This window comes from Typopeltis vanoorti, chromosome 14, assembly GCF_054136105.1.
Source record: "Typopeltis vanoorti isolate ZY-2024b chromosome 14, IOZ_Tvanoo_1.0, whole genome shotgun sequence".
NCBI lineage: Eukaryota > Metazoa > Arthropoda > Arachnida > Uropygi > Thelyphonidae > Typopeltis > Typopeltis vanoorti.
The window spans coordinates 106,960,614-106,987,039 of record NC_143562.1 but is presented as its reverse complement, the minus strand read 5'-3'; the positions used below and the strand labels follow the sequence as shown (position 1 = coordinate 106,987,039).

At 34.8% G+C, this 26,426-nt stretch overlaps 1 protein-coding gene across 1 annotated transcript in view; it reads left to right on the top strand.

Annotated features, from left to right (window-relative positions):
* LOC150099824 (treslin-like) overlaps nucleotides 1–26,426 on the top strand; it is a 290,982-nt gene that overhangs the window by 257,931 nt on the left and 6,625 nt on the right. Inside the window, exon 15 of the mRNA XM_090403686.1 lies at nucleotides 18,484–18,642. Coding sequence (XP_090259812.1) covers nucleotides 18,484–18,642 — 159 coding nt within the window. The remainder of the gene's footprint in view (nucleotides 1–18,483; nucleotides 18,643–26,426) is intronic.

Genomic DNA, 26,426 nt, shown 5'->3' with positions numbered 1-26,426 from the left:
AAAAAAGTGAAGACTTTTGTCAGCTGGGAAGGTGATGCCCACTGTTTTTTGGGATTCCCAAGGAATTATCATGATAGACTGTTTGGAAAAGGGTAAGACAATAACAGGAATCCATTATACGTCATTATTGGACCATTTAAAAGAACTGACGAAAAAACGACCAAGATTAGCATATAAAAAAGGGTTCTTTCATGAAGACAATACACTGTCCCACACATCAGCCGTCACATTAGCAAAATTGCATGAATTGAGGTTCATATTGGTTTCACATCCACCGTATTCTCTGGACTTGGCCCCATGTGACTTCTTGTTCCCAAACGTAAAACTTTGGCTCAGTGGGAAACACTTCTCTTCGAACGAGGAAGTCATCAAGGCTGTCAATGAGTGTTTTGCACAATTTGACAAATCTACTTTTTAGATGTGATGAAAAAACTGGAAACTCGCTGGACCAAATGTGTAGATCTCGATGGAGACTATGTTGAGAAATAAAGGTGATTTTTTTTTTCAAAAAAATGTGTTTAACTTGTTTTTTTTACCAAACTTTTCAAACAATCCTCTTATTTTCATTCTCTTCTACAACAGGTCTCCATTTAATGATTTGGGGAAACTCCTGTTGTTATATGTGATATCTCAAAGTTATTTGATCAAGTCTGCCATTGAAAGTTTCTTGCAAAGCTGCCAGCTTCCTCTCTCATAGTTCATTGCATATCATGGTGGATGGCTCCCTCTCATTGAATTCTCCATCATTGCCAGATTACTCCAAGGCTCTATGCTTTCACCTACACTTGCTCTCTCCCATATAACAATAATATGCATTCAGTCCTGTTCATAACTTTGCTGCTGACAGTACACTCCATTCCTCTTCATCATTACAAACCGTGTAGTTCTCCAATAACTCAAGCTTCAAGATCCTTTATGGCCAGCAGCTTAAATACCAATCTTCTCTTCCTTCTCAAATTGGAGTGTTGATAATAGTGATACTACCAAAACTTGTCTTATTTCCTGGAACAAAGATCATATCTCACCCTCCCTCACTTTTGAGGAGAAGTGAGGAGATTCCCAACTAAGATGACTTTTCTCTTCTTGGCTTGAGTTTTACATCTAGCCTATCCTGGCATAAATACATCATGTCCATATAGCCCCTTTAGCCTCCAAAAATCTTGGTACTCTGTTTTGTTCTAAGTAATACTTTGCTTCTGCTCAACTCGAGCGCTTTGTAAATCCTAAATCCACCCAACTTTATAATATCTGGTTTACACATGAAAGGCCGCAAGACCTATTACATGTGCCATGTGTGCGCAAGAAGAATAGAAGAAAGGAGGAGCTGGTTCACATTTTTCTTGAACAGCTGAGGAATTGTAATATTTGGGGAAAGCAGACTGTTCCAAAGGACAGAAGTAGATGGAGGCAGTGAAGTTGATTCAGTGAGTTTTAAGATGGACTGTATAAGGGTGTTGGTTTGCAATGGATCTTGTTTTAATGGTTTTGCTGGAGAGTGGAGGAATAATAGTGGCTAATTCAACAGAGCACTGTCAAAAGTATCTGTAGAAGAGGCACTGAACGTTTATGAGAGAGGAATCATTAATTAGTCAGATTGCCCTCTTCTGAATAGAACCAAGTGTAAAATTCGATGTAGCTTAGAATTTTACAAGCGCTTTACATCAACTTTTACAGAGGTCACATCTCAAAAGATTATGTCGTAAAAATAACCTTTGTATAAAGAATGTATATAGTCCGATGGGAAATTTACCTGCTCAAATGTAGTAAACAAAGAATGTCCAAAATTAGTAACAACAAGATTAAATGCTGTGTCACTGGAAACTCTATGTTATTGTTCTAACTAAGTGTATAGGAAGCCTTTATTTACAGCTCTGTGTATGCCCACCTTCAAGGTCATCGTTAAAAGGGTCGGCACGGATCAGACAAGGTTCTGCTGTCTGACACATCGGATTTTTGAAGTGCACTAAAAGAAAGAAAGAAATGGCCGATTTTATTAGGAGATCAAGGAGTCGCGCCGAATTCTTCGGGGGTCTCAACCCTTCATACAAGGTCCCAGAGAAGGAGAAATAAAAGGGCATAGACGGGAACATCGAATATCGACAGTCGGGAATAGAGGACACGACTATACGGCTAGGGCACACCAGTAGTCATGGAGAAGCAGAGAAGAGAAGGACGCCGGTCCACCTAAGGCTGTCTAGATCTAGGAAGTTGCCAGAAGATGTTACCCGAGGAGCGGACTTCAGCGCCCGGAGAAGAATGCACTGCCATCTGAACAAGACTGTACAAGTGGTGGATCCAAGGAGTCGCGCCGAATTCTTCGGGGGTCTCAACCCTTCATACAAGGTCCCAGAGAAGGAGAAATAAAAGGGCGTAGACGGGAACATCGAATATCGACAGTCAGGAATAGAGGACACGACTATACGGCTAGGGCACACCAGTAGTCATGGAGAAGCAGAGAAGAGAAGGACACCGGTCCACCTAAGGCCGTCTAGATCTAGGAAGTTGTCAGAAGATGTTACCCGAGGAGCGGACTTCAGCGCCGGAGAAGAATGCACTGCCATCTGAACAAGACTGCATAAGCTCCGCACGTTGGACCCCCTCGTCTGAGCCCATGAGTGCCGGAAATAAGCGTTCCAAAAACCTGTCAACATTCCCTGATGAGACGCCGGTGAAGCAAGGCACTGTAGAAAGAAATATAAGGCCTGAGGCAGAAGAAAAGTTTCAGAACTCCAGAACAGAACCTTGAATGAGCACGCAACATAGATGACAGAGCCTATGTGAGTTTGTTCCATTTATATGTTCTATATGTCTTTTATGTAATCTAGGAGAAATAATTTAGATGGACTGATAAGATATAAGGTATTAGGAATAAGTAGTGTCTTTAAGGAAGCTTTTTGATTTGTTAGTAATTGGGATACACTTGTGTAATAACTTGGTATAACAAATTAATTTCTTTTTGAAGAGATTAGAATTTTTATTCAATAAGCAGAGAAGTAATTGAATATTTAAGGGAATTAATGCAAAGGAAAGTTTTGATGCTAAATTTTAACAGATAGATGGAGAGATTAACCTCCCTATCGTTTAATTGATGTACTTTTGTATTAGTGAAAATAAACGTGTTTTAATTAAATATAAATATAAAGAGCTAATAAGCTTCATTTTAAATAGTGTTTTAATTATATGTCAACAGAGTGTCGCCTGATCTTTTGAATTACAATGCACTGTTTAAATAAACTCGGACCTGAGAGCGGGAAACAAATAAGGTATTAGAAGCAAAATTTAAGTGCATGGGACCACGACTGTTTATGCTATTTTATTTGAAGGAATTTATCCTGAAATAGATTTAGAGAGATTCTGCAGGTGATCTTAATTATATTTAATGCCTAAAAAGGGAAATCTTGGTGATGCAGTTGAAACATGAAATAAATTTTCCAAGGTTCCCAAGGTATAGAAAATTAGATAACCTGCAGTAACTTAAGAAAAAGTGTAATGCGTAAGAAATAGAATAAAGAATAAAGTTGATAGAGATAAGAGTAAGTAAAGTAAATAGAATATACAGAGAAAGTAAAGATATATAGAGAAATTAAAGTAAAAGAAGATAAAGTAAGAAATAGCATAAAATACATTATAGGCAAAAAGGACCACATTTACACAGAGCGATCTTAGAGAGGATTATGGTTCACCACTGCAAATATGGGAGCAATATTCCATGGTTGAGCAGATTTGGACTTTGTATAGAGTTAGCAGCTGTGAAGTATTGTCTTGTGCGAAAAAGTACACCAAGTTTTTTGGTGGCTGCAGAAGTTATAGTTGAAATATGGTTTTGCCAGGAAAGTCGGAGGTGCAAGTCAGTCCAAGAAGAGAAGTCTGATCATGTTTGGATATCTCAGTATTACTGAAGGTAAGGGGGAGGGATGTGAGCTCTTTCTTGTGAGCGATCAGAAGTTTACAGGGTTATCCTTGCTCCATTGGGATATAGCTAGGAGATCTGAATTCAGGTCCTTGGTCGTGGTAGATCTTGAGAATTCTAATACTTGAGCACTAACAAGTTTGTTGAATAAAAAGGAGGAATGGAGTGTTCTGTCTCCCATCTCTTTTTGCATTTACACCATCCATGGTAATTATATAAAATTGTTCAACTTCTTCACCTGAGTGACCTGCAGTTGGGGCATAGACTTGTACAGTTTAACTTGATATATTTTATTTATATCTATATATTCCTATTTTTGCTATTCACGTAATATTTCTTTCATATATATTATATTAACTTTTAATTTTTTATGTATTAGAAAACCTATGCCACTAATGGAATTATCACAGCTGGAGTGGTGTAATAAATATCCATTCTGTAATTTAATTAGATGTTCCCCCTCTTGTGCATCCAAGAGGCCAAACACATCCCATTTACTTTTTCCAGTCTCTCTCAGTAGTTCTTTCATTTGGGTTTCACCTTACAAGAGATCTACAATTGTAAGTGGCAATGAATATTCTTATATTCTTCTGTTGTAGTGTTCTTTGTCCTTTTTTTTCTTCATAATCTCATCTTTTTTATTTATACAGACCTCTTTGGGAAAGTTTAAGGTTTGATCACCAGTCTGATTAGATGGATATTTAGATAATTACACTGCCTGTTATGGCCTTTAGATTTTATCTGATCATGAAATTACAAGTTATGGGGGAAGGGGGAAATTTGGTCCTAATTCAGCCCACTAGGAAAGGCAAATACTGGAAGAGAAATGCAGAAATTGCACACTGCAGTATAGTTGAAATCAGAAAAATTCTTCATTAAATTTGTTAGGGAAGCTTGGCATTATCTTTCAACTCAAGACGTAAAGGTGAGGAATTGATGCTTTCTGTATGGTGACATTTATTTTGCTAATATGCTAATAAATTTAAAATATACTGTATTTAATTAAAAATTGGATTTTTCAAACACTTAAGAACTCTGAAAACTTAACTTTTCAGCTGGTCATCTGTAATTTTGAATAAAGAGATATGATATATAAAATTCAGAGTCCCATTCTAACTAGTCACAAAACTGCCACAAAATACTAGTATTCCAATACAAACAAACAGCATCATCCTAAACACATTTCAAACACTTAAATTTGCATTCATCTTTGCCTTAAAGTCGTTAAAGAACTGCATTGTGAAGTGTGTCCTACAATCTGCCTACCTAGTCAAAAGTAAAAGTAGTCCAAAGCAGAAGTCCTGACAAAAGAGCATAGATTTACTTCTATTTTCTCTGTGTTAAGCTCAGCCTGTCATGTCCAAGGAACTTGGCTGACTTCTTTGGAACCTTGTAGTAAACCAAAGCACCCTTAGCCTTCCTACTACGAAAGTGGATGAAATACTCAAGACCACCTTAGGATTTTTCTTGGATCAAAATATGAGCAGTATTCTGCCTTTTTATTATAATTACTCCAGTGTTCATCCCTTAATGGTGATAATAGATCCATTAATGGATTAAATGTAACTGAGCAACCTTTGTGTTCATCTGACTCAAAATATACCATTTAATTTGAATTTTCCTTTTCTTATTCAATATTTTTAAATTTTAGTTAAAATATTGAATTTATCTATTGTGTTTGTTCTCAAGGATAAAAATGAACTTCATATTTGTGAAAATAAAATAATTACTGTGAAATATGACAAGAACCTTAATATATTTCAAGATATTTCGAATCTCTGCAGTGGAACAAATTAATTTATATTTCTTTCATTTTGCTGACAATATTGAAGAAATTTTTTTTGTAGTCATTATATGAAATATTTCTGTAGCATTTATTTCAATAAATGCTATAGAAATATTTAATAGCATTTATTGAAATAAATATGATTTTCACTTTTTTTTCTTTTCTTGCAAAATACCATCATATGGACCATCATAAGTTTTTCTGTTTTTATGAACATCATTTATTGTTACATTACTCAATAATATTTAGTTAGAATCTCCGTTGCTTTCACTTTAGCTTAAAATTGCAACAGGTGATTTTTTTGCTGTGATCGTCAGTTCAGTAACATCCAATGCTTAACTGTTGTAGATAGGATGGTACAAAAATATATGAAACATATCTATACATACATTTAAAATTTATGGTCATTTTGAAGATTCCCAATTGCATCTTCCCATCCCTCTCTACAAAGCAAATTCTAAATAACCACTCTTTGTCTAATTTTCTGTGGTTTTAAAGTTTTCACAGAGAGTATTTGGAATCCATCACTTCAGTTTAACATTTTGACAAAAGAAATAAGAAATGATATTGCTGTCAGTTGAAGCAGGTACTTTTAACTATCCTGTTTCTTTGCAACTGGACCATTTCAACCACTATTGTTTTTTTCCCTGAGTTGTTCAGCATTTACTGAAATTATTTAAATTTTACAAATAAATTTCTTTTTAGATTTTCACTATATAAAAATAGTTTGTATGTATACAGCAAAAAAAAAAGATTTATTGTTTATATTTTACAAATAAATCTCTTGTTATATTTGCAAATAGTTTATATTTATGCCATAAAAAATATAAAAATATTCTTTGAGTGTTTTTAATTCTGTAATATTGATACTTGTACCACTGCTAGTTGCCATTTCTGAAAAAAAACCTATGCCTTAGAAATACTAGAAATAATCTTCTCTACCCTAGCAACAGGCTGAAAGCGTAAATAAATCTCACTACAATTGAGAAAGAAAAGAAATGCATCCCTTGAAGTCACACTGAAGAGCTCAAGCAGTAGTAGTGCAGTGTGTATCAGCAATTTCTTGTTTAGTTTTCATCCATTTGATTAATAAGCAGACATCCTAAACAAAAATGCTGATATTTATTTTGCAGGCTGTATCAGCCTGCAAATGTATGATAATTTTTAGCAAAATTAATTCTGCCTAATCATCCTTCAGATCACATATTTTCTTAATTTATGCTAATTAGCTTCAGTTTTATTATCAAGAAATTATAAATTATTATTATTAGTAACATTTGACCTCCATGGAGTCAGAGATTCACCGTGGGAGGTACTCAATATTGCATACAATGCTCATCCAACTGAGTCTTAAACTGATTCAATGTGTCCACATCCACAACACACTCAAGCAATGCATTTCACTCACCAACCACCCTCCATGCAAAGAACCTGCTTCTCACTCCTTTGCTCACACCCTCCTTATACAGTTTCCAGCAATGGCCTCTTGTTCTACTCCCCTCTCCCATTCTATGAAAAATCTCTTCCATGTCTACCTGATAACAACCCCTGACCAGCTTATATGTCTCAACCATTCCCTCCTTCTTCCTCCTATTCACGAGGCTCTGCAACTTACATCCTCGCAATCTGTCCTCGTACTCCACATTCCAAAGACCATTGACTACTTTTGTGAATCTTCTCCGTATCCTTTCCAACATATCCTTGTCACTATAAAATCCTGGCAACCAAATATATGCACAATAATCCATATGAGGCCTGATCAATACCATAGAATCATAATCTCTCTATTTCTGCATGTCAGGGTTCTCTGCATCATTGCCATTATTTGATGTGATGGCTTCACAACTTGTGCAATGTGGCCCCTGAATTTCAGGTCCTTGTCCACTATCACACTTAGATCTCTCATCTTCTCTACTTCTGTTAAAGTTTCCCCACCAAGTGTATACTTTGCATCCTATCATTGCTTACCAAATCTCAAAACCTTACACTTGGCAACATTGAATTGAACTTCCACCTACTTGCCCATTCATGCAATCTATTCAAGTCCTTTTAAGGCATTAGCATCAGCCTGACTGTGCATTGCCCTCCCTAGTTTTGCATCATCTGCAACCAGCTGGATATCACTAGTTAAACCCAACCCAATATCATTAACATACAAATTGCACAACAATGGCCCCAAAACTGACCCCTGTGGCACACCACTGGTGAACTTTCTCTTTCGAGATACTGCACCCCCATATACAACTTTCTGATACCTATCCAACAGCCAGTCACTGATCCAACATAGAAGTCTGTTATCCAATCCCATCTGTTTCAATTTATTTAAGAGTGTGCCATGTGGCAGTCTTTCAAAAGCCTTTGCAAAATCCAAGTACACCATTGTATATACATCTTTCCCTTGTCCAAGGTATTTGTCACCTGGTTATAGTACATAAGTAATTTAGTGAAACATGATCTCCTCTTAACAAACCCATGCTGATAACTGCAGAGAATACTGCTGTTATCAACCCATTTCTGTATCCTACTTTTCACTAATCTCTCCAGGACCTTCACCACAACTCCAGATATACAGGCTGGCCTATAATTTGAAGCTACAGCCTTATCACTGCCTTTATACAGTGGAACAATTTTACCCTCCTTCCACTCCCTTGGAACTTGTGCTGTTGCAAACTCTTATTAAACAGGGCATGCCAATGCTACTGCCCGTTCCCTGGAACATTCCCTTAAGATACATGGTGATATGTCATCAAATCCTATCGCCTTATTAACATCAAGGTTATTTATTTCTTCAAATACTTCCTGCTCACTCACAATTAAGCTATCCTCTCCTGTGTCCTCTACACTAAAGTTCCTCATGATTCCACCCTGATCAGGATGAAACTTCCTTATAAATTGATCACTGAATATCTCAACAATGTCTTCTACAGCAGTTACCATTCTACCACTTTCATCCCTTAATTTCATTCTTCCTTCTACTTGCCACATATCTAAAAAAAACTCTCTAGGATTTTTCTTAGCCTGATTTGCCAATTTCTGCTCATACTCTACTTTTGTTTTCCTTACAAACTTAGTCACTCTCCTGGCTTGTTCTTTATATTCTTGATGTGACTGATTACCATTATTCATCTTGTACTTCCTCCAAAGTACTTTCTTTTTCCAGATAAATATATTTCTTTTCAAATTCATAGTAATTTCTTCTTTGTGCATGCAAGAAAATATTGAATAATAATATGCACTATTTTCTTCTTCATTGAGCATGACTGTTTCAGAACTCTTTTTTTTGTTACAATGTTTCTTCTTTTTTTCCAAAACAAATTGCACAAGATTGTTTTCTTGCAGTTTTTGCCAACTGAACGTCGAAACTAATTATAAGAACAACATTTTACCAACTGATGCTTTAGTTTGAGAGCAGGAATCAAACCATGAAGATTCAGTTGCAAACTCTGAAGAAAACATTGATTGATTCTGCCAGAGAAGCATGTGGTGAGGTTGTCTCCAAGGATAAAAAAATCAGAACTCCCTGGTGGACACAGGAAGTTAAAGAAGCGGTGAAGGAAAAGAAGAACGCATATCAAAGGTTCCTGTCAAATAAGTCAGCTAGTGCTCTTAGAGAATACAGAAACAAATGCAAGAAAGTGAAACATGTATAAAACTAGCTAAACAAAAGTCATGGGAGGACTTTGGCAAGAATATAGAAAATAAATATCAAGAAAGTGGCAAAATATTCTGGAGGTTGTTGAAGAAGCTTAGGAATGGAGGAAAGAGTGCTTTAAAAGGAGTTAGAGATGATAAAGGTGACATGAAAATGGGAGAAAAAATATCCTTGAAGTATGGAGTAATTACTTTGAAAAACTGCTAAATGAAACAAGAAGTGATGACAGCACATTGGTAAAAAACACTCAACGGGCATGCAGTCAGGAATACATATCCATACTTGAAATAGAAAAAGCCATCAAAGGCTTGAAATGTGGAAAGGCAGCAGGAGTAGATGATATTCGACCAGAAATGCTGAAGTATGGTGGTATAAGAGTCTTACAGTGGCCGCACTGCATAGTTCAGAAAGCCTGAACAGAGGGACGAATTCCCGATGATTGGAGTAGAGCTCTCATAGTACCCATATATAAAAAGGGAAATAAAACTGAATGTTAGAATTACAGAGGTATTTCCCTACGGAGTGTTCCTGGCAAGATCTATGCCAGTATACTTGAGAAATGGTTCGAGAAAAATTGTGGAAGAAAAGCTTGGTGAAGAACAAGCTGGATTCAGGCCAAATAGAGGCTGTCAGGATCAGATCTTCACTTTACGACAAATAGTCGAGAAAGCATGGGAATATAACAGAGATCTGTATTTAAGTTTTGTCGATTTGGAAAAGGCATATGACAAGGTGCCAAGAGAGAAGCTATTCAATACGCTACAGTTATATGGTGTCAATGGGGCATTATATCAAGCAATACTTGGTCTTTATTTGAGTTGTAAGTCAGCAGTTAGAATTGAAGGAAGTACAGGAAGATGGTTTAATGTTAAATCTGGTGTGAGACAAGGATGTACATTATCCCCTAAGTTATTCATTATCTATATGGATCACATTATGAAGGAAAGTGGTATTAAACATGATATCAAAATTGAAGATGTTAATGTCAGCTCTTTGCTTTATGCAGATGATGTTATACTTCTAAATAAATCTGCTACAAGTCTGCAAGATTCTCTGACTAAATTGAATAGCTGTTGTAATAGATATGGTATGAAGGTCAGCAATAAAATGACAAAGACAATGAAAATAGACAGAATCCTTGAAAATGTCAACTGTGTTGTGAATGGAGAATCTGTGGAACAAGTGAAACATTTCAGCTACTTAGGCACGATTTTTATTGAAGATGGTAAATTAAATATAGAAATAGACAACAGAATCAGCAAAGCTGGTATGGTAGGAAGACAGTGGAATAAGAGAGAAATTAGTCGGAACACTAAATTAGCTATATACAAAACGGTGTTCAAACCAGTTTTAACTTAAGGATCTGAGAGCTGGGTCAGAAGTAAAACACTTGACCAAAGACTAGAGACCGCAGATAAGAGTCCTGAGAAAGATTAGAGGCGTGAACAGATGGCATCAATGGCAATATCATATTAAAAACGAGGATATTAGGAAAGAACTTGACATTGTCAACATCCAGGAATCTGTTAGCAGAGCTAATCTTAGGTGGTATGGTCACTTAAACAGAATGGATGAAGAAAGATTAGCAAAGCAAGTGTTCTTTGGACCCAGAGGAAGACCAAGATATAGGTGGATTGATACTGTACAAAGTGCCTTAGACGATAGAAATATAAGATCTGATAATGTTGGAGTCTTGACAAGTAACAGACTGATTTGGAGGAAAATTGTAGATAGGAAGTTAGTAATGATGTAATTGTTTTCATGGAGTACTATTATATCCTGTACATCCCCTTGAGGGTACTTGGCAGGAATTTGATGATGATGATGCTTTGGTTGCATGTTACACAGAAAGCTAGACTAGCTATAAATCTCTTCATTCTATGAAGAGATTTATAACTATGTTATAATTATGAATAAACAGTAAACACTATAAGTTAAGTTTAAAAGAAAGCACTTTTAAATAAATAATGTCGCGATTATTTTATAAAATAGTTGTTGCGTGAAAGTAATTAACTTCATACCGTTCTTCAACAACAAAAATAGCATGGCTATCTAATTATGTAATTAGGCAAAATTAAATTTTTTTTTTTTTTTTTTTTTTTTTTTTTTTTTTTTTTTTTTATGCTCAAGATTTACAATCAATAATTGATTTCAACATTTTCCAAATCAGTGGTACTTTTTTTTTCTTCCTAAAATGGCATATATTTCAGAATGGAAGTTCTCTTATTTTGTCTTTCAATTAATAACACAATATTAGTATGATAAAATAACTAGAAATATAAAAATATATTGCAAGGACTATGTGCTTTGTGCTGTTTATCACCACTTATGCAGCTGTGAGTGTGAGTTAATCTGGTTAAGGATTCTCCTGAGTATGAATTATTATCACATTGCTTAACCATCTTACCGGCCATTATTGATCAAATACACACCCTCAAAAGCTTCATATCCATCATAAATTTCAATGTAATATCAATGGTATTACAATTTTAATATGCACTTCGCTTCCATGGAAATGTGGACGTATATATACGTCTAGGCTGGTAGCGTGCTTAATGGAGGATGGTTAGCACTTCTTATCCATGTTTCTTTTCCATGGCAAGGAGGTTAAAGTGACTTATTCACTGAACAACAAAATCCTCATGTTAAATAATAATAAAAAAAAAATTTTTAAAAAAGGTGAGCCATACAAGATCTGTGGTGCAGAATGAACTGTTGATATAAACAGGGAGAGTGTATGAGTATAAACATGAATAGACGTACAGTATAAAAGACTAGGCAAATCAGTTGTTGTAATTATCATCCTATGTTTGAAATACAAACATAGGATGAAGACATCAAAATGCTCTACATATCCATCTCTTAGTAATTTTGGAAAGAATGTAAATGCAAAGAATCTGCCATCCTGATTTGCCGACCTACACACATTGTAATTTAAAATATTTTTTTTTTAAAAAAATGCCACTGTCAGTGACACTAAAAAGAAAAAAAGTAAATACCATTTATGATTTATTTAGTCAAAATATATGATCTTTTGTCATATGATCAGAAACATGGAACATGACAAGAAAAGAAGAAGAGACTCTCTGCCATCCTGATTTGCCGACCTACACACATTGTAATTTAAAATATTTTTTTTTTTAAAAAATGCCACTGTCAGTGACACTAAAAAGAAAAAAAGTAAATACCATTTATGATTTATTTAGTCAAAATATATGATCTTTTGTCATATGATCAGAAACATGGAACATGACAAGAAAAGAAGAAGAGACGCTCGGAATAACTCAGCATGCAATAGAACGTAGGATTTGTAAAATCAGGAAAATGGAACATGTTAGAAACATGGAACTAAGAAAGAGATCAGGCATAAAAGATGTAGTAACTGCAGTATATGAAAGCAAGATGAGATAGGCAGGTCACATAGCCATACTTAGGGATAACAGATGGACATATAGAATATTCAACTGGCAACCAAGAATGAAGAGAAAACCAGGAAGATCACTTACAAGATGAGAAGATCTCCTAGTGAAATCTATGGGTATAACATGGAAGAGAGAGAGGCTCGAGATCATTGGAGGTATCTTTGTGACCTGCACTCATGGAGAAATCCTGAGTGAAACATTGGTCCATCAATGTGATATGATCTTTTGTATTCTGTTTTGAACATAAAATGCCCCCCCCCCTCCACACACACACACACACACATACACACATTGTTTTTCTTGCTATCCATTAGGCTAACTACATTACATTTGTCTTGTTCAAGTGGGGGATAACAGATGAAAGGTTTACTTATAAACTTATGAAAGGTTTACTTGTAAACTTATAATACATTCCCACCAATGCCAGCCTAAGCATTTTTTTTTCTATATTCATTGATTTTATATATATATATATATATATATATAAGAGGGTGGTCTGAAAAGTTCTTGGCCTCAACCATAGATGGCAACACTATCGGCAAGATTTTTTTTTTCTAGGTTGGTACATCTGCATAAGCATCTATGTGAAATTGCAAGTCATTTTATCAAGTAGTTTGTTTATACAGCTGTCTGAAGTAAAAGTGTTGTCTTTATCCCTTGAAATGGATAAAATTGAGTATCATGTGGTTATAAAATTCTTTGTAAAAGAAGATTTAACACCATAAGAAATTCATCTGAAGTTCATAATAGTTTATGGGCACTCTTCTCCTTCGTTTTCGACAATTAAGAAATGGGCTGCCGAGTTTAAACTTGGCCGTACCAACCTTGAAGATGATCCACATGAAGGACGTCCAGAAAGTGGAACAACACCAGAAATCATTGATCAAGCGCATGATATGGTATTGGATGACCGGCGAGTCAAAGTGCATGAAATTGCTGAGACTATAGGCATTTCAAAAGAACATAGGATACATTTTGCATGAAGAATTGCATATGAAAAAGCTTTGTGCAAGATGGGTGCCACGCTTGCTCACAACAGATCAAAAACGCACTCGCATGAAAATCTCTGAACAGTGCTTGGAGCGTTTTAACAAGAATAAAACTGATTTTGCACGTCGATTTATTACTATGGATGAGACTTGGATTCACCATTACATACCAGAATCCAAACAGCAGTCCAAATAGTGGAAATAGAAGCCGGTTGTTCACCGCCAAGAAGACATATCGGTTCCATCAGGGAAAGGTCATGGCATCAGTGTTTTGGGAAGCTAAAGGCATTTTGTTTATTAATTATCTTGAAAAGAGTAAAACAATAACCAGAGAATATTATTCCGATCTTTTAACCAGACTAGACGAAAAAATTTGTGAGGAAAGACCCAATTTGTAGAAGAGAAAAAAAAAACCACAAAGATGTTTTGGCAATGGGAAAATTAAGGGATCTGAACTATGAATTGTTGGAGCATCCACCCTATTCCCCAGATTTGGCTCCCTCTGACTTCTATTTCTTCCCAAAATTAAAACTTCCTTGCTGGTCAGTGTTTTTCTTCGAATCAAGAGGTGATTGCAGTTGTAGAGGGATATTTTGCAAATCTTACTGCAATAATGGCACTGGAGCATCACTGGAATAAACGTATTAGTCTTAAGGGAGATTATGTTGAAAAATTAAAATCATTTTGAAATTATAAATTTGATTTTTTCATTGTTTGGCCGAGAACTTTTTAGACCACCCTCGTGTGTGTGTGTATGTATACACACACACACACACATACATATATATTATTGATCATAATTTACTCAGTAGATAATGTATATAAAAATGAATTTAAATGACTCTATACCGAGAAAGAACAGTTTAATGTTAAGATATGACTAGTTTCATTGAAATTCAACTTCTTCAAGGTATTACAGGCAAAGAATTAAATAAAAAATAACAGAGACATGATAAAAGCAATTAATTCCTCGACTCTTAAACCTAAAGCATGGTATCACTAGATTGACAATGTATTTCTCATCTGGGAACATGGTGTCAACAACCTGAACTTTTTTCTGGACCACCTCAACAAGTTTCATCAGAATATCAATTTCACCTGTATACTGGAATCCAACAACTGTCTTCCCTTTCTGGACTTAAAACTTATGAGATGCACTGAAAATATCAAAATCTCCATTTTTAGAAAACTCACTCACACAGACAGATACCTTCATGCTTCTTCCCATCACTACCCTCCACAAAAGTTTAGTATTATTTCAACCCTGGCACATCGAGCCAGTTCTTTATTAACAGTTGAAACAGAAATTGAATATGAACTCAATTTTCTTAAAAGGTCTTTTGTTAACAATGGAAAGATTATTAAATTTCTCTCTGTCCACTGCTTTTGAAGCTTCTTCTCCATCAAGAGCTTTTATTTCGTTACCATACATCAGCTCTCTCTCTCCCCAAAACTAGCAAAATGCTTCAGAAATTCAACATTAGAACTTGCTTCACTACATTTCCTAAACTTCACTCCATACTAAGTAGACCTAAAATGAAACATCTTCCTACTCAGTATCCAGGAGTCTACAAGATTTTGTATGATTGTGGCAAACCATACTACGGCCAGACAGCTAAATCCATCCTTTTATGCATGGAAGAACACAAAGAAACATTTCCTACAACAGAACCAGGGCCAGCGCTCTCTCTCTCTAGCCACGTTCTCTTCTCTATCAATTCAGATGCAGGCCACCAACACCTCGTATTCTGGCCACAATCTTCTAATATCCATGTGTGCTATGATGAACTTGAAAGAAGATTAATTGAATCTAGAGAAATATCACTTGATTCATCTCATATTAATAACAGCCTTAGCCACAATATTTCCGATGCACATATTGCCACTGTCCAATACTGGCGCACTCGTATCAACTTCAGTTGGAACTCAAGCATGCATTCCTGTTTTTAAATGTACTTGTGTGTTTTATACTAGATCTGTTAATATATTTTATCATGTCTCTGTTATTTTTTATTTAATTCTTTGCCTGTAATACCTGAAGAAGTTGAATTTCAACGAAACTAGTCGTATCTTAACTTTAAATTTTCTTTCTCGGTGTAGAGTCATTTAAATTCATTTATATATATATATATATATATATATATAGTTATATTTTTTACATAGTCTAGAAACTAGTTCTAGAGACCAAACATGGAACTTATTCAAACCACTTCAGACTGGTTTAAGCAGGATGGTGGTTTCACAGCATGACTCAATCCTTCAGTCTGTTGGTTAGAGAGCAGATGTGCTGTTAAATAGCTGTCATATCGGTAATATACGCTGCTTTTGTCTTTTGCTTCTCTTTATCTCTTTAATGGTTGGCTGTATTTACTTCCAATTGCTGCCATATATATGCTTATACTATATCTTATCTCCCACGCTCTATAGTCTAGCAAATTTATTTGTTTAATGACTGTGCCAGCTAGACTATATTTTGAGTGTGAGAGTATAAGATGTTAATCCAAAGGCAATGCAGATACTGTATTCCCTGCTTTAATCTATTCTAACCTTAAATTTGTCATGGCAAATAAATGAAAATCGCATATACTTCTCACACACAAGTTCGAATTTTTTAAGGATAGTGCATTGACAAATTACAGTTCAGTATGTTGTTTACAAACCATTTAATCAAGCCAAAAGAATATTTACAGTATACACACAAAGTAGTTACAATTTCCTTACTGCTCTAAACTAGTTCTGAGCTGGCTTAAGATCTTAACATTATTCAATTATGAGACATACTGGTCAAGCCTAATTTTACCATTAATATACAATTGCTCACAATTATTTTTACATACAATCTTCACATATATTCACTTACATACCTTCAGGAATACAACTACTTACAAGTCGTCATTTTAGCAGACAGTCTTTCACATTATCTTAATGTTCCATGAGAATCATCTTATCTTTTTCTTCATTTACTGTGTTACGCCTTGTTAATTTCTTTCCTTGCTCATGAAGTCGACCGTCCCTTTCTTTATTATGGCAGTGATATGTAGCTCCTTTCCTTCCTGATGACTCGACACAATATTTCCCTTATGGCAACAATCCGAGTAGATGATGAACAAAGCTTCTCTTTCCAATAAATGGCAGTGATCTCCGGTAAGAGAACCCTGGAGATTGATGAACGAAGCTTCTCTTTCACTTCCCAACCACGAATGGCGGTGACCTCAGGTAAGAGAACACATTGAGAATCCTGGGATAAAATTCCTTTCTGATGAGGTGCCTTTTATACGCCTAGATTTCTGTTTTGCACATGCGTGCATTTCTCGAAACTGGTTATGTGCTCACCTTCGGGCATGTGGATGCCACTTTTCGTGCACTTTTCGAATTCCTTATCCTTGGCACTTGTTGACCTTTGGATATTATGATGTCATTCTTCACATGTCTCTGTAACTTTCCACTTATGGTAATCCTCTTAACTCTTTACTAATCTTAGCATTAGACTTGCTGGCCCATTAGTTCCACAAGATGTCATGTGCCACATTATTGTAACAAAACTTGAATACAATAACTTGCAAAAATTATTATTTCAATGAATATTTAACAAGTCTTTTTAGTACATTTTCCTGAATTAAAAACCATGTAAAAACTGAACATGATAAAATAATAAAGTAACATGTAAAAACCACAGCGAAATCTGTAATTAGTAAAAAGACAGATATTTCGTACTAAAAATAATAGTACATCTTCAGTGTCTGTAACATTTTAATAGGTGATCCACCAAACATTGCCTGTATTCCATTCCTATTACTGTTACAGACACTGAAGATGTACTATTATTTTAGTGTGAAATATCTGTCTTTTTACTAAGATTTCACTGTGGTTTTTACGTATTACTTTATTATTTAATTACTATGCCACAGGTTCCACTAAAAATCCGAACATGATAAGTCATGAAATTACTTATCTCATCTCATCTTCCTTATACCCTCTTTTACCTTGCGGTGTCGAGGGTCCATTGATCATCGGACCTCAATCCGTTTACAGGATAAGGTGGTCAGCCCTATGCCCCGATATATCCTATGGCCTGTAGTGTTAAGTTCTCAAGGCCAGTTTGCCTGCTTTGCGGGATGAAAAACCCCAGAATAAACTGGGGAAAAAACCCTGCTGTCCACGCCCAAGACTGGCTAACTTGGCTATGGCTGAGGAAGATCCTTCAGCTCCTCACGTCACCGACAGGAATCAAACCTAGGACACTCCTTCCCCAGGCATATGGTTGCGAAGCGCATAGCCACTAGGCTAACCGCGCAGACACGATCATGAGAGATTTTACAGTGCTAACCACTTGGTCAGTCAAGTTGGTATGGTGATGTCATGAGCATCTCCAGTATGATCCGAAAAATTGAACAATAGCAAACATAAATGACATTTGGATGATTAGTTATACATATAAGGTATCATGAATCATTTTAGTTAGATTGTCTAATTAGTTTTCAATATTAAAATAATATATGGACATAACCACAGTACTTTCTGCAAGACAACATTGACATAGAACCTTAAACAATATGAATATCTTCATCATGGGAATTAGGTAAGAATTTAATTAAATGTTTGTTGGAAACATCTTTGAACGAGCTGACAGCTCATATATGAGGTGAACATAAAACTTTAATGGAAATTTATAACTTTATGGTAAGTAAATTAATAACAGATAGTTTACTTATTATATATTACAGGACGACGTATATTGAAGACAAAATTTGTATCAGAAACACCACCTCGTAAACAGCGACAGTGTGCAGTATTGCGCAAACAAGCTCATCTTAGAGAAAAAGAAAAAGTTCATATTAGTGTTGATGGAATTAAAGAGTCACCTTTAAAAGATATACAATCAGGTCAGTAACCATTTGTTACTAATGTGTTTTAACTGAGAAAGTACACTTTAATTAAACATTAAATACAAATTGCTTGGTTAAAAATATTTTTTATTCATAGAAATTTCACACTCCCTGTGTTATGAATTGAGCATTGCTAAAATTGAATCATTCCTGACCACTGGAAGACTCCCCATCACCTCTCATATAATTCTGATGTTGTGCCTGGCAGGACACATCAGACTATATGTCATTTTATTATTATTATTATTATTAAGGTTCACTTAAGGGTCAGAGCTACATAACTGAGAGAAGACTTCCACATAACCTTTAAGGAATACAGAAAACTAGATGGAGCACTGACCATATGTCCAATCCTCACCACACTGTGCAGCTTGTTAATGGGTATCCACTGGATAGTAAACAAACGAGGAGTTGGCCATCTGCAACTTAGGTGATCAAATTGTATTTCTATCTCTGGTTTAAGCAAACCAAAAACAAACATGATTGTACAACATAATGAAATTTCATGCCAGCTAGAAAGGAATCTCCTAGTTAAATGAGATCTCCACTATTTTCATCAGAGTACCAGAACGAATAGTGAAAAGTTAACTACTGGAATAAATACAATAGTAGCAACTGAAAATTGGCACCATCGGCATATGAGGTATCAGCAGAAAAGAAATTGAGCCAGAAGAATTAAAGAAGTGCAATGTGGACATAATGAGATAAAGAAGACTAAAATAGGGGAGATCTTGCTAAATAATAAATAAAGGATGTTATATGTGGGAAATAATGATCAAGGAAAGGAAAAAAGCATTAATAGCATTCAAAACAAAGATAAACTTTTTAACTGGTTGGCAACTTTCAAGCAGAGCTATATGGAAAATTTTCAAAATAAGGAATTGAATAGTGAAACTTATTTGTGCTTGTGGTTTTCACTGAAGGCCCTCCAATAGAAGAAGTGAAGGAACTTTCAGGTCATTAGAGAAGACAGTTGACATAAAGAAAATGGAAAAGCTGTTCCTTGAAGATCTAGATAATAGGGTAGAAAATGAATCCCAGACATAGAAATGTTTTGTAAAAATTTGGAGAAAAGCCAAAGCTAATAGTATGTGCTTGCTAGATTTTGTTCAGGACAGGGACTTGTTATTACTAACACTATATTTCAACATAAAAGTGTGTACAAATTCGCATGGAGGCAAGATACAAGATTAAACCTTATCCTGAAGCAGTATGAATATATAGTTGATAGCAATATGTTCACACTTGTTCAGGATACAAGAGTATGCAGGGGATATTTGAAACTGGAAATCATCATCATCACTTAGTTTTAATCAGGATTAAAATAAATATATTGAAAATAAAAATGTGTTAAAGTTTTAAAACAAATTAAGTCGAGCTTCTTTTACAGGTGAACTGTAAACTGAATTATACAAATATTCAATAAAACATGAAAGAGTTTATAAAAAAAACCATGAATCACACTTTGGAATTTCACTGGCAAACTCTGAGAAAACATTAATTAATTTGGGGAAGGCATTTATTGAATTATCTGCAAGGATAGAAAAATAAGAACTTCATGGTGGGCATAAGATGTTAAAAAATTAAATAAAGTCATGTAAAATCATAAAGAAATAAATAAAGAGTTTGGTAAGAATGTTTATTTATCCATGAATGCCTTTTATTTCCCAAAGGAACTAGGCAAGATCGTTTTTGGAATTGGAATTTCACTGGCAAACTCTGAGAAAACATTAATTAATTTGGGGAAGGCATTTATTGAATTATCTGCAAGGATAGAAAAATAAGAACATGGTGGGCATAAGATGTTAAAGAATTAAGTAACGTCATGTAAAATCATAAAGAAATAAATAAAGAGTTTGGTAAGAATGTTTATTTATCCATGAATGCCTTTTATTTCCCAAAGGAACTAGGCAAGATCGTTTTTGGAATTGGAATTTCACTGGCAAACTCTGAGAAAACATTAATTAATTTGGGGAAGGCATTTATTGAATTATCTGCAAGGATAGAAAAATAAGAACATGGTGGGCATAAGATGTTAAAGAATTAAGTAACGTCATGTAAAATCATAAAGAAATAAATAAAGAGTTTGGTAAGAATGTTTATTTATCCATGAATGCCTTTTATTTCCCAAAGGAACTAGGCAAGATCGTTTTTGGAATTGGAATTTCACTGGCAAACTCTGAGAAAACATTAATTAATTTGGGGAAGGCATTTATTGAATTATCTGCAAGGATAGAAAAATAAGAACATGGTGGGCATAAGATGTTAAAGAATTAAGTAACGTCATGTAAAATCATAAAGAAATAAATAAAGAGTTTGGTAAGAATGTTTATTTATCCATGAATGCCTTTTATTTCCCAAAAGAACTAGGCAAGGTCGTTTTAGCCCTATCTAACTTTTTGAAAACTGAGAAAGTGAATCTTTACCCTTAGCTAGTTGGCTGCCCAAACTATCAGTGATAGTAAACAGCATCCAGTGAAGAGAGTATGGTAGGCACCAGTTGCCATTTTGCTGTCCCTGACCACACCACGATATATTATTGTCTGAAATAGTGCTGGTTCTATGATTGGTTTTCTTGAGATTATGGGATGATCCACTTGCCAGTGCCAGAGATTGACCAACTCAGGAGCTAGTTGAAGAAAGGCTTAGAAAAAGTTCCTCTAGTGTCAGTGACTAGAATGAAACTTAGAAGAACAGTTTTTCTTCAGGTGACTTAGAGCTACAGGTGCAAATGCCATTACCATAGGGTTATATGGGCCTTGGGAAGAATATAAAAGATAAATATCAGGAAGGTGGCAGAATATTCTAAAGACTATTGAAAACAAATGAAATATTCTGGATAGCTGGATTCTGAAAGACTGTTATATGAAGTGAGCAGTGATAGAATTATTATCATCATCATCACTTTCCTCATATGTACCCTGAAGAGGTATACAGGATACTATAACAACGCTACATGATTAAGTTTACATTATTACTAATCTCCTTTCAACAGTTTACATCCAAATTACTCCATTACTTGTCAGCACACTCCAATATTGTCATATCTAACATTTTGGTCTTCTAAGGCACTTTTAATGAATCAATCCATCTAGTTCTTGGTTTTATTCTGGGTATTTTTCCTGCCATCTTAGCATCAAACACAAGTTAACAAAAGGTTTTGATAACCCTTCTTCTCTCATTCTGTTAAAGTGACCATACCACCTTAGATTAGCCCTCCTCACACATTCTTGAATGCTAACAATGTGAAATTCCTTCCTGGTGTTTTTATTTTTAATACGATTCTGCCACTGATTCCATCCATTCAGACCCCTAATTTTTCTCAGGACTCTAGCATCTGTGGTCTCTAATCTTTGATCAAGTGCTTTATTTCTAACACAACTCTCAGATCCATAACTTAAAACTGGTTTGATCATGTTCCTGTTTACTGCTAGTGTTTTAGTAATTTCCACCATACCAGATTTTCTTGATTTCCAAATTTAATTTGTCTTCTTCACTAGAAACTGTGCCTAAATAGCTGAAATATTTTACTTGTTGTATAGGCTCTCCATTGATAATACAGTTGAAGTTTTCTATTTTTCTGCATATGTTCATATTTTTGGTCTTTTTATTGTTGATTTTCATGCTAAATTTTTTAACTCTGTTATTCAGTTTAGTTAAAAAAAAATCTAGGGACTTGCACTGCATATGTTTGAGTACATCATCTGCATAAAGCAAAGAGGTAAGTTTGGTATAACCTTATATCAGGTTTAATTCCACTTTGTTTCATAATGTAATCCATATAGATGATGAGTCAGAATGGAGGTAAAATGCACCCTATGCACCCTTCTCTCACTCCTGATTTAACATCAAACCATCTTCCTGTATTTCTTTCAATTCTAACTGCTAATTTACAACCCAAATATAGATGATGTATTGCTCTGTATAATGTCTCATTTTCACCACACTGCTGTAGAGTAATGAATAGCTTTCCTCTTGGCATCTTGTCATATAACTTTTCCACATCTATAAAACTTAAAGACAGATCCTGGTTATGCTCCTGTTTATCAACTGTTTGTCATAAAGTGAACATCTGATCTAGACAACCTCTGTTTGGCCTGAACCCAGGTTGTTCTCTCCAAGTTTCTCTTGCACAATTTTTCTCAGCCTCTTTTCAGGTATGCTAGCATAAATCTTACCTGGAACACTTAGTAAAGAAATTCCTCCATAATTCTCACATTCAGCTTTATTCCCTTTTTATAGATGGAAACTATTAGAGCTCTACTCCAATCATCTGGAATTCAACTTTCTGACCAGACTCTCTGAATTATGCAGTGCAATCACTGCTAAACTTTTATACCTCCATACTTAAAGATTTCTAGTTGAATATCATCTGCTCCAGCTGTCTTTCCACATTTAAAGTTTTGATGGCTTTTTCTACCTCAAGTATTGATATGTCCTCCTCTTCACATTTCTCTTGAAAATGTTCTAGTATGGTTCTATCACTGCTTGTTTCATTTAACATTTGTTCAAGATTACTCCAGACATCTAATATCCTTTTTTCATGTCCTTTTACAGTACTCTTCGCTTTGTTTCTAAGCTTTTTCAGTAGCCTCCAGAATATTTTGTTACTTTCTGATATCTATCTTCTATATTTTTCCCAGAGTCTTCCTATGATGTTAGTTCAGCTACTTTTACACTGCTTAGCTGTCTTAAATTTTTCTCTGGCTTACTTGCTAGGAACTTTTAGTATGCTTTCTTCTTTTCCAGGATTGCTTCTTTAACTTCTTTGTTCATCATGGAGTTCTGATTTTTCTACTGCTGCAAGCAACTTCACAATATGTTTTCCTAGATGAATCAATCCATGTTTTCTTTAGAGTGGTACTGAGACTCCAAGGTTTGGTTCTTGTTTTCAAACTGTTTCATTTTTGATTTAGTAATGTTTGGATAACTGGGTCTACTGTTTGCCTTTAAAAGCTTATAAAACTTTCTTACATACGGTTCTTTTCAATGTGATATTCATTTTTATCCTGCTTAAAACAAAGCAGGGTCATTTTCAATTTTAAATCCTCTGTGCATTCTAGTATCTTGAACTGGCATGAAGATATCATTGTCAACAATGTCATAGTCAACATGGCTTTTTTATTTCTTGTGTCTTCTCTGCATGTGAACTTGTGCACATCTTTATGTCTGAAGATAGTGTTACTAGTGACTATTACATATCTGAGGCAGAAATCTAGAAGACGCTCACCATTATTTTTAACATTTTCCTTTTCTCCAAATGTTTTCTGTATGGCTGGTGGAATATTCATTTCCTATTCCATTATTTACATCTCCAACAAGGATTGCTTTTTCAGTTTTCTTTGTCACCTGCCTACTTTAATGACTCAAAAAATTCCTCCACTTCTTTCAAAATGAATGTAATCAGCAACACATGAAATTGAATGCTCAAATACATAGGTATAAAAGTTTTACAGTGCTCTCCTGCATATTTCAGGATGTCAAGTCATAAAGTCATTCTCGATGATTGGTGCAAAGCACTCATAATTTTCATTTGTAAAAATGAAACTTAAACTGAAAATATGATAACTGCAGACAATTTCTCTATTAAATGTTCTAGCTAAGATTTGTACATGCATACTAAAGAAGGTAAAAAAAAAAAAATTGTGGGAGAGAAACTCGGAAATTGGTAACTGGAGTTCAGGCAAACATAGGTTGTCAGGATCATGTTATCACTTTATGAGAAACAGTTGAGAAATCCTGGATAAGAGTAACCATCCATCACATGTTGTTTTAAGTAATTATGGTAGCTCTATAAATTCCATTTCCTTTTCTCGTGTCCTCTCCATCTGTGCTCTTATAGTCAGTCATTTTAGTAATTATCATTCTCTGCTCATTGAGTTAATTTGGCAATGCAGATACACATCTATTTTTACTTCCCTTAGAGTATAGCAGGAAAATCACCATATGTTTAGTTCAAATGGCTTATCTTCTCAAACCAAATAGCTTGAAATATACTGTGTTCCTCAATTCTACATTTCTTGGTTGCATTTCTTCTGCTCATTAGCAGTGTTTCTCATCAAGTCTTGTTCTCTCTCTCTCTCTGAAAATAAAATATCCTTCACATTTTATTCCAGTATCTTCCTTTGTCATCCATTCCACACTAATGCCTATAATTTTTGTCCTACCAGTACCCCTTCTTATTCTTACAAATTCTTCACAAATTAGTATACATGAATTACCATATCATCTTTGTCCCATGGACACTCTTGAATCTTATAAAGGACTATTTCATTCAGATTTAACATACTTGGCTGCACACACTTTCTCACCTGCATTTCCTGATTTTACATGTCCATTCTCTCATTACACAAAACTTCTCTAGACACCTAACTCAAAATCCATTTAAGTGCAATTCATCTGACACAAGTCCATTCATGTATCAAATTTACTTCAAATATCTAAGAATTGCACACCATTTCTCCTACATAATCAGTGCACTGGCTTATTTGCAATTATGGCAGTTCAGTTTATTTATACCATACTTTGGCAAGAGATTTATAACCATTACTCTCTCTCTCTCTCTCTTGCTCCTTTCCCCCCCCCTTTTTTTTTTTCATATATTCCAATAATTATCTCATATCATTCCACAGTTCCTTTTCACCTTCTAAACCATTCATTCAGAAGGTGAAATTAACTCTTTTACTTTTCTTTTTAAAAAAATGGATGGCATCAGCAATATCTTTAATCTTCAAAAAAGGAAAGTGTGAAAATATGATGATTGTAATTTCACAACCATCAAGCAAATCCTAATCATGGAATCATCATACTTATTTATTGTTAACTTTCTTCCTCCTTAGAATATAACTATTCATATTTCATTCATCTTTACTTATTTCTATACTCTGCTCTACAACACTCACATTTTCAATCATTCACCAAACTGTTATCTTCCTTTTGACACATTCTATCACCTTTTATGTCCATCACCTATAAATCACCAACTTTCAGTAGTGCATACATTGGGTGTGCATGCACCTCCCCCCCACACACAACATCTCACAAAGTCACTCGTTTTGAATTCCCTGAACAGTGATGTCTTTCCAGCTGTTGTCCTAATTTGTTGTGTTACCATTAGCAGCATTATAATAACATATAAAACTAAGTTTATTAAAAACACTAAATGAAATATAGCACTGAAAAATTATGCTAGTCAAATTTCTTCCATATGCCACCTGGTAACTTAAAATGTGTATTAACTGTTTTTCATTGTTATTATCTAGCAAAGTCTTTAGGTTCATATCCAAGGTTTTTTACATTTTTTAGAGGTGTTTTCCTCAAAATAGTGTTACTTAATTAAAAATAATGTTATTATGATAACAAAATCTGAATATCTAATAGGCCTGCAATCATACACATTTTCACAACTAAAATTTTACCCAGATACCATATATAGATATGTTTCTTGTTCAAAATCAGATTAACCCACAAAATTCATAATAGAAGCCTCAGATAATAACATTTCATAAAATTGTCCATTTTCCTTTCTTTATCACCAGTAGTTTTTGATAAAGTTAGAGTTAATTGTAACAAATTCAGCATCTCCTTTAAAATAACATACTCTTGCTTTTTCCGTTCACATTAGTGGGCATTCAAAATCTAATTAGATAATAGACTGCTTATTTTCTCAATATAAAAGAATCATTTGCAAACTCTGAAACTGGGTCCCCAAAGGCATTATAAACATGTTATCTTGAAAGCAGTGCCACTCTCTTTCAGCATCATGACAAACATGTAAAGGT